The following is a 10669-nucleotide window of genomic DNA, read 5'->3' as shown; positions in this document are numbered from 1 at the left end:
GTTAATCAATGAAATTCAAAAAATGGACTTTTAAGTTTCTTCAATGAACAATTCAATTTTTAACTATTAGAATTATGCATATATTGCATTAAGACATACCAGTTTTAGAAATGTTTAGTTAAAAAGTTAGGAAACATTGGTCTTGATAAATAAAAATCTTTAGTATATTGTGAACACACTTAGAGGAAAGATGCTTGATAACTGTGATGATTCGTCGTAGAACTTTGATCTAATATTCTTGTTCGGTCTCATGTTGCATGATGAAATTTTTATCGGTCCTTTCGTTGACTGATAAAATTGCAAACTAAAATCTTGACAGTCAGCTGTTACAGCCAAAATCCAAGGGTTGTGACGGAGAAATAAGATAATTGTTAAAAATCCCAAAGCAAAATAAAATATAGTAAATACTAAATTAGTTTCATAAAACATTTAACTTGTGTGTTTGCTACTAAAAATCAAACTAATGATATTAGCATGAAACCAAAAATTTACTGTTAAAATTTTTTTATCACTACATGTTTGTCTTAAAAACAGATGCTCCCGGCGTAAAGAGGCACAGTATATTTAGCGGCCTATTATAGATTTATTTTCAACATAACAATGTCGATGAAAAATATTTTCCACAGAAACGTTATTCTTTTAAGTTGTAAGTATTGACAGATTTATAATTTAAATTTTTCTTAAGTTTTATTACTTGTCTTGATGTTAACAGATTGATTCGAGTAAAAACAAGTATAGTTCTTCCATTACGAAAAGTTTTTTCTTTTGGTATCGTTAACAATACTGCAGTCATAACACATTCAACAGAAATAAATCGAATTTAGAGGACTCTTGAACTCAGGGGATACTCCGTTTTTAGAGAGTTACATGTACTTTAACTAAAAGCACTCGATACTTTCTTGATATGTTAAAAAGTTATTAAAATAACACCAAACTTGTTAAATTAGGTGAACTTTTTAAAATTGTAAGTTAAAAGTCTAAATATACTGTTGATAAATAGGAAATGCTACATAAAAACATTTTCTAAACAGATTCTTGGTGATTATGACTAACATAATTAAATATAGTATTTATAAATGTAATTTTCCTATAATCTATCTCTATTATTTTTCATTTCATAACTGCAATCTGAAATCTATTTGTGTTTGTATTTATGTGGTTTAAATGCTGTTCTAGTTATATTTATTATTTTATAGCCTCAAAGATTCTTTATAACCCTTCAAATACCACCAAAATAAGGTACAGATAATATATGCTTTATCTTAATTCTTAGTATTCTATCAAACATTTTGTATAATGTTTTGTGATGATTTAAAAATGGATCCTTATTACATAACATGGTGTCTATTTTTTTTGTTTTTGTTACTATTCAAGGAACTCTAAATAATTTAATTTTAAAAAAACGTTCTTATCTTTTTTAGAGTTTCTGGTGTTGTTGTTTTTTATTTACTATGTATTTAATTTATACATGCTTAATCATAAATAGGTTACAAATGCACATACACTTGCATGCATAAAAGTTCACATTAATTCAGCAATATACCATATCTAATGGTGTATATGTCAAGACTTTCAGCCGTTTAGACTGTGTTAAAAACATTCCTTAAGACTATAAGAAGATATGTTATATAACTTGCATCAAATATATTATTTTTTCATTAAAAGCTCTAAACATTTTATGAAATCAGAGAAAACTGATTTAATTTACTATCAGAACAAAATTTAATTTGAATCTTTTTAAAAAAAGCTCAAAGTATTTAAATATTAATAAAAGCAGTATATAAATTTGAGTTTTTAAAATATTACTATAAAGTTATTAATCCTCTTTTTTCATAGTACCGTAAAATGGGGTGACTTAGAACAGTAGGGTTACTGGGGATGGTGGGGTGACTTGGGACAAACTTATGTATGAAACTTATTGTTGTAAATGGTTTAACTATAAAATATTAAATTATTTCATAAAGTTTTATCATGTTTTTATAGGATCTTACCCTGTACTGCTCATGGAATACATACCATAATCAAGGATGACCAAAAATCCACAACAACAAGGTGATTTATTATACATAAATGTGTGTAGATTCTTTATTTATTCTGATTTAGTTGAAATTTTAAATTATTACAACAATATTAACTTCACACATTTTTTTTATCAAAAAACATTTACAAAACTGCAGATAATGCATATTGTAACTGTAGTTGTAAATATAGGTAACTTTTAAATTAATCAACTTGAAAAATTAGAAACATATCTGTTTATCCCTTCTCAATTTACAGAAATGTTAAAAATACCATTAATATGGCTAGTTGAGAATTAGTTTTCATCATCTTTAAAATTTTATTGTCAAAGGGTTCCTATTTCTAATGTTAATTTTTTAGTACATTAAGTTTACATGGCTACAATTCCTCTGAAACTTTACTCAATTTTTAGAAGCTTGCTGCTGCTACTATATTACTTTTAGAAAGATTAATTTTAGATTATAACCTTAAAATGTTTTACGTTTTAACTTTTCTTATTTTTCAGTCTAGTTCCTTACAGAGAGCAAAGTACATCAGCCTCAAAGCCTGGACTTGTTAGTAATGCTGCTGGTGAGCTTTTTACAATTGTTTCTGCTTACAGTTTCTTCCTTTGTTTCTTTTTTGTTTTCTTTTGCATCTACCTCTTCTCTTTTAAGTAAATGAGTGGGTTAAGTTAAATTTTGTTTTAAAATAGAAATTTAAAATAATTGGTGAACAATTTTTTAATTAGAGTTTGTAATTGCAAAAGTTGATGATTTGGTAAATTGGGCAAGGCGGGTAATGTTTTTTTTTTATTGCTTTTGTTATTTTTTGGTGTTGAGTAAAAGTTTGGATTGTCTGACTCAAGTAAAAAAAAAAGACCTAACATAACTGCTTTTGTCATTATAAGTTGTTTATTTATTATTTTTATTTTGCAAACTTTTCTTGATTAAAATTACTATTTTGTAAGTTTAAAAGTAAAAAAAAGTAAGCATATGTGATAATGATTTCTAACCCATAGTTAATGTATATGAGTGAGGAATTTTTTATTGATATACATCTCTACATCTATAAAATGTTACTCTTGGTAACAGATTGAAAAATTAGCCTATTAAAGTTTTCTTTTTTAGTCATCATTGTGGCCAATGACTTTTGGTCTTGCATGCTGTGCTATAGAGATGATGCATTTTGCTGCTCCTAGGTAAGTTTTGTAATAATAAAAAAATTATTTTACTTTATGTGTTGTTTATATTATGCTAATCTATGCTAGTTTATGTGATGGTAATTTTTATCAGTAAGTGTTCAACTATAATAAAGAGAATGTTTAAAATTGTAATAAAAATTATTAATTTTAAATTTCATTTTTACATCTGTTTAACTTAAATCTAAAATCAATTCTATTTTGATTTCCATTTTAAGTTTATTTTTAAAACATAGTTTGGAATATTACCCATAATAGTTGGCCATATAGCTTTAAATTATCACAATGAAGTAACAATTGAATAGTAGATAATGGTTCATGTAGACTATAATTGTTATAGTATGCTACATGTCTACTACATTCTTACTACTTGCAATCTCTACTGATATTACCTATCATTTATATTAGACTCCTGATTTAACAAAATTCATTTATAAATTTAAACAAATCACAATGTCATTTTAGTAAAGGAAAAAAAATTGTAGTATTTTTTCTTAATTGTTTTAGTATTCCTGTTTATTTCAGTTTCAATATTTGTTATCTGATATATATATATATATATATATATATATATATATATATATATATATATATATATATATATATATATATATATATATATATATATATATATATATATATATATAAAACAAATATTAAAACTGAAATCAAAATGAAAAATTATACTAATGATATCTTAGATATCATTAGTATAATTTTTCATGATGCAATATTTTTGTCTAGAAACTTTTTTTTTTTTTTTTTTTTTTTACAAAGGAGTATCTCCACAAAAATAAGGAGCATTTTTAAAGAGGTTAAAAATGCTCCTTATTTTTGTGGAGATACTCCTTTGTAAATGCTCCTTAATTCTCCCTCTCTCATAAGATTAAGTGAATGTTATGTTGAGTGTTTACCAATTAAGCCAAGTAGACTAAATACTAACAACAACTGATATCATTACTTTAATCATCACACAACACAAAAAAAATTGTTTGTTTTAAGTTTTCTATTAAATACAAGACAAATGCTTACAGTCATTCATAGTATCTGTGAAGTATGCAAGTTAAAACAACAAAAACATATGTATTTTATATATTTAATTGCACTTAATAAGTATTTAATTGTACATTAGTTCATAGATAGCTGAATAGGATGTATCTTCAAAGATATGTAATTTAAAGTAATTAAATATATGTATATGTATATATATACTATATTTGTTTTAAGTTAGTCTAAAGTATATTATTTAGTTTAGTTATATATTTAGCCTAGAATATATATTGCTTGTTAAACACAATTTTAAATATTGCTTATTAAAAAATAAATTAGTAAATTCTTGTGGATCCTCTTTTGCTGTTTAAATAGATGTTAAAGAATACAGCTTATATCAATTTCTTTTGAGTATAACTGTTTTCTGCAGACTGGTTTCAAATTGTGTTCCTATTTTTGTTTTTACCAAACTTTAAATGACATAACTTGCATGATAGTTTATGTTAAAATTTTATCAAAGATCTTAACTAATAAAATCTTAAGTATTATGCTTAAATTTATATCATTTTTTGATATGTTGTATGAAATTTAGATTTTCTTTGACTTTGTAAACTGAAATGATAAGTCTAACAGCAAAGGAGACAATAAATTTGCTAATTGTTTTCAGTTTCATTTCCATTTTACATTTGTATAAATCTCATGTGTAGAGGAAGTTAGTTTTATCTTATATGCATTATTCTTAAATCTGTCTTCTTATCTTTTTACTTCATTCCATTCTCCATTTTTTATTTGTTAAATATTTTTTTGGCCTATCTACAATTTCAACTTTAGGAAGTTGTAGACAGGCCCCTCTAGTGGTTGGATGTATTAAATTAAATCTACAGTAAATTTATCTGATACATAGATATAAAGATGTTTTCAGAAGATATTTGTTCTGTATATTTTCTGATAAATTTGATTTTATTTCAATCAACAATTTATGGATCCATTAACAACTTGATCAGTTGTTAATAGATACATAAATTGTTGATTGAAATATTAATTTTGAGGTATAGTTAGTATAGATTGTAATATAGTAGTATATAATATAATATAGTATAGATTGAAATATAAATAAATTGAAAAAAACCACCTGCTGAAACTAATTTTGGTTCTGATGAAAAGAAATATTTTCCTTTTTTATAACTCCCCTCATATATGTTACCTAGATCAACTATTCCTTCTGAATTATAATAAACCTTTGAAAACTAGATTAAGTTTTTTCGCCCCATTTTTATGTCTATTAACACAGAAAATATTTTATATAAAAGATGTTTTCAGAAGAAGATATTTAGTCTGTATCCTTGTTAGTTATGATTTAGCATGTTCAGATTTTATGATTCTTTAGTCAGGTTTGTGAAGAAAAAAAAGTTATTCAAACATGAATAACAAATCCAAATGATAAAAAAATTGAAGCTTAGTTCTTGGTTCTACTTGTTTTTGGTCTTACTTTTTCTTTAATGGTTTTTATATTGGGAATCATATAGATATGACATGGACAGATTTGGTGTTGTCTTTCGAGCAAGCCCAGTAAGTTATTTTTATATTTGTGGTTTAGTTTGACACGTTTTTAAGAGTTGTTTTGCTTGGGTTGACAATATGTTTCAGGCAGAAGAATTTATATGAATGTATCTTTTTTCAGAGGCAAGCAGATGTTATGATAGTTGCAGGAACTTTAACAAACAAAATGGCGCCAGCTTTACGTAGGGTATGTTGAGGGATTGATGTTTTTAATTGATATTTTAACACAAAATCAAGCTGAAAAAAAGTTTTAGCAGCTTTACTCTGAACAACTTTTGAAATAAATGAAAGTCGCTTATAAAATGTTTTATGTTTTCTTTATGCTTTTTAATGTATTGTAAAGGTGTATGATCAGATGCCAGAGCCACGTTGGGTTATTTCAATGGGCAGGTTCGTGTTTTGTCAAATTTTACATTAGAGTAACATTAAGCAACGCCGAAAATTATATTAATCTGATCCTTTTTTAAAGATAATGAAAACCAAAAGAATTACTTTTTGGTTGTTTTAGTTGTGCAAATGGCGGCGGTTACTATCATTATTCTTATTCTGTTGTTCGCGGGTGTGATCGTGTAGTTCCTGTGGATATTTATGTACCAGGGTGTCCACCAACTGCTGAAGCATTGCTATATGGTGTGTTGCAGTTGCAGAAAAAAATTAAACGAACACGGAACATAAGAATGTGGTATCGAAAGTGAAGGTAAGTGGGAGTTTTCTTTTTTATTTTAGAAAATTTGTACCTAAAATTATGATGTTATTTAGTAAATATATCTTTTTAATTGAGTTAAAAGAAACGATAAGTTAAAAATCTCGATTGGTTAAAAAAAGAGATTTTTGTTCTGTTTTAGACCCATTTTTTTTTAGACCCATTTTTGCTCTGTTTTAGACCCTTTTTTTTTTTTTTAGACCCTTGAGGACCATTTTTTTAAATAAGAGTTTTTATTCCATTATTAAAGAGCTCTGTTTTAGACCCAGCGCGAACTTTTAAAAAATCCGTAATAACCGTAATAAATTAAATAATCCGTAATTTTAAATAATCCGTAATAAAATCCGTATAAGTATTTTTTTTAATTGTTAGTTTGTTTAGAAACAACAGTTTTTAATTAACAATTATCAGTCCTGTATTAATATGCGAGTTCTTCGTACTCTTCTACAGCTTTGCAGTGATTTTTAAGTTGTTCATATCCCCCCTCTCGACCCGTACCTTCTTTAAATACGAGAAAATGAAGTTTGAGTTATAATCTTTTTACTAATGTTTTTACAGACAAAATTACATCTTCCTCAATTATTAGCTTCCTATTCCAGAGATAAAAAAAACATTTTATTATAATTTTCTCTAACGACAGTTAAATCAAAATGAAATATTTTTTCTAGATTTTTTTCTTTTTAGGCTGAGTTTTCTACCGGTGTAAATAAGAAATGTATACTTGAAGCAATATCAATGATTATTTTTTTGAGTTGTTTTTTTGCCGGTTATTTAACCCTGAAAATTGGTTTTACACTGATCGTATTTGTGTCAAGAAGGAACCTGTATTTAACAGGCCAAGATTTGTCTTAAAATTTTGAAAAATAAGTCTTTGTAAAAGTTAAGCTACAAAAGGTTTTCAAAAATTTGTTTAAAAAATTTAAAAGTGATAATTCGGGTTGGTTTAATAAAGAGAAAATCGTAAAGTTGTTTTAATACAAGCTTGGAAAGAAAATCTTGGTTTTTAAATCAAATATATAGTCGTTAAAAAGTAAAGGCACATTTTTATAAAACAGATCGACCCAACTCAATCTTAATTACCAGGTCATATGCGTGTTCTTTAGGCGTTAAGTCAGTCACTTATCAACACTCTGAAGAAAAATTTATAAAAAAACCTTCAAAAAATATAGTTATATCAACTTTTTTTTTAATACTGCTAAAAAATGATCTAAAAAATTACAATTAAAAAAAGGATCTTTGAGTTAAATAACAACCTTTTGGGCTGCAGGTTGCGTGTATTTCTGACCTCGTTCCGTATTTTTTTTATTTTTTTATTTTTTGCATGCGACTGCAATTATATAAGTACTGTCACGTGTCAATCGCACGGTGGTCAGAATGCACAAAAAATACGCCGAAACTAAAAGAAATTTAGACTTTATAATATTTAGTAAACTAATGTAAATGTGTTCTTTATGATTTGAAAAGCCGACCTTTATTTAAAAAAAAAAAGACCAAAAAAATTTGTATTCACGAACATGATATGTAATGCTATTTTCGGAAAATTTACAGAAATCTGGAAATTTAATAGTAACTTAAGAATAGTTTGTCAAAAAAAATCCCTTTTAACCGTTTTTTGCCGTTTAAAATTCATTAATCACATGCATTTTAATCAAAATCAATTTCATGTTATGATGACAAATCTTGACATTTTGAAATATAATAGTTTTTTGGGAAGACGATGTTTTGTTTAGTATGTTTTTGGTAGCATTTAAAATCGGATGTTTTTAATTCCTGTGGTGCCCATCGGAATTTTAATAGTAAAATATTTAAATTTACATGGCAGTTTTTATTGGCAGTTTTTATTGTCAATTTTTTTTTAGATTTGCATTTTTGATTGCTTATATTTTGCGAGTTTTTTGTCATTTCGTAAGCACTTGCATCAGCATTGAAACTACGCATTTTTGTGTTTAATAATAAAATTTTTCGGTCATTTTTTTTTTTTTTTTTAAAAAAAAAGTTCTTATTGGCTTTTCAAATCATAACGAACAAGTTTACATTACTTTACTAACTATCAAAATATCTCAGTTTCTTGGAGTTTCGGTGCATTTTTTGTGCATTCTGACCACTATGAGCTGCTCATACGTCCGGATGAATTCTGCTGGTCTCTAAAAAACACACACTAAAAAGGCTGGATGCAATCATCGTTGTTGCCGAACCAAGGCTTTACAAACAAGGAAGGTAGCATCACATCAAAAAATGATGATGCTGAAATGGCGCCCACAGATTATTATATTTTATTCTAGCTAAGAATTCTCTCAACCAAAAACAAGGACAAGGGTGTAAATTGTAATCGATATATTTTTCAAAAGTAAACCAGGCAAATATTTGTCAATCACTTAGTTTTTATAAGAAATTTGTTTATTTGTTAGCAGAAGGAGGTAAAATATAATAGTGCCTATATTATTTGATGTCGGGTTCAACATTTGAAAAAACGAATTTAAATTTATCAGTCTCTGAATAAAACGCCACGCAATTTTCTTATTCACCAACGAGGAACCAAACGGCGAAAGCTGTTCTATTAATCATTTGATCTTTTAATTGACGCGTACGAAGGTCATACTACGGTTCTAGAATGAAGTTAAGCACGTTTTTTTTTTAAAAAAAAATTTAACCGAGGACCAGAACCACGGCTTTTACTCCTGCAGCTTTAACCTGGCATAAACTAGAGCTTAGAAATTAACTATCTTCTCCAAAACAAAACTTTGGTTCACAACTGCATAGAAAGATTTGAATTAGAAGACATCCGTGTTTATCATCCTTGTTGCGTTGGTTACATCTTTAGTAATTTACATTTTTAATTTACATTCATTTAGTTGACTCGCTCACTACGAAATACTTCGTTCGTTATTAATTCGTTATTAATGTGCTTATTTGCTCGTATTTATTTACATATTTCCGCGAACAGTTTTTAACATAAAATATTTTTATATTTGAAATTTTAAAATAAAAGATACTCTAACCAGGCTTTTTAACATCCATCACCGCAATAGTAATAGAAAAAAGTTTTATTGTAACCGGAGGAAAAGTTCTTGTTACCGTGCCGCTATAGACTAAACTAGTTTTTTCATATTTCTCGATGATATGAAAAGAAAAAAAAAAGTAATTTTGAACAAATTGCTCTGAAAAAAATACTGTCGATCTAAGGGTAAAAATTAACGAATTACAATCGAGTGAAAAAATTGTTCAACATTCTCTCATTCAGTAAGATACCAAGGTTTAAACTATATGCAAACGTTAAGACATTGAATTTAGGGTACTCTTCACATTATTTTCTAAATATTTCAAATTAAAAAAATTTAAAAAAACTGAACAAGCTGAAAAGAGCGTAAATAGTACAATGTTTGTAATTAATAATTCTTCTCTTAGAAATATATTTTTAGAAATAGGTTTTTGAATACCTGAAGCTTAAAGTTAAATGCTATATCCTCAAAATCGAACTACAAATATATTTAAGCAACAAATTTTAGTATCTATAAATTTCAAATAATATCAAGGATACGTTTTTCTTAATATAAATCACAATGAATTTACAAAAAACGGAACTTATATTGAGTTCTCTTAAAAAAAAAGTGTCGTACTAAGGGTAATTTTAGATGCTGTTTTACATTAGGATGCTTAATTAAAGGTTCAATTAATAGTACTATTTAAATCACTTTATATATTGTGGTCTAATTTAGAGGATGCTACGGCTGAAATTTAACCGGTTCCAAATCCGAATTTCTCTTTTCAATTATAAATAGGAACATTTCATCCGCCTAATTGGCTTAGAGCCTAGCTGTTTTGTTCGCTCATTCTTTGCTTCAAAAACCCCAAAAATGTTTGCAATTTTTCTTCCATTTTTTTGCTCTAGGGGTTGTCATACTTTATATCGCGCCTTTTTACTATTAGTTGATTTTTTTTTGTTCCCACGATCATATAACATTTTATAAATGGTTGAACCGTTCTTTCGTACGGTATCGACACATTGAAACAAGCAAAACTTGCACATCCGACGTCGATCTTTTTACTTATTATCAAGCGTCGTTAAGAAACCAAACCGTCGAGAGTCTTGTATTTTAGATTCAAAAACAGTTCTCTGAACGCGATACAACTGCGGCTTCACAACCGCTCATTTTTATGATGGATCGCCGTAAGTATTAACAGCTCGAGGTAGATGACAAGACTGCAAAACCTTGGAT

At 27.1% G+C, this 10669-nt stretch overlaps 1 protein-coding gene across 1 annotated transcript; it reads left to right on the top strand.

Moving 5' to 3' along the window:
* Positions 1-494: 494 nt before the first annotated feature.
* Positions 495-7194, top strand: LOC145187240 (uncharacterized). Its single transcript, XM_090070440.1, has 11 exons — positions 495-646; positions 1197-1239; positions 1984-2052; positions 2525-2589; positions 2750-2796; positions 3129-3199; positions 5716-5758; positions 5871-5936; positions 6093-6139; positions 6258-6446; positions 7137-7194. The coding sequence occupies exons 1-10, from the start codon at positions 601-603 to the stop codon at positions 6442-6444; spliced, it is 684 nt and encodes a 227-aa protein (XP_089926566.1). The 5' UTR covers positions 495-600; the 3' UTR covers positions 6445-6446; positions 7137-7194.
* The last annotated feature ends 3475 nt before the right edge of the window (positions 7195-10669 follow it).

Source organism: Hydra viridissima, unplaced genomic scaffold, assembly GCF_058129835.1.
Source record: "Hydra viridissima isolate aposymbiotic clone 2 unplaced genomic scaffold, HvirCarnegie_v1 scaffold_1, whole genome shotgun sequence".
NCBI classification, from domain to species: domain Eukaryota; kingdom Metazoa; phylum Cnidaria; class Hydrozoa; order Anthoathecata; family Hydridae; genus Hydra; species Hydra viridissima.
Note: the sequence above shows the minus strand (reverse complement) of the source record. Positions and strands in the feature narration are given on the sequence as shown.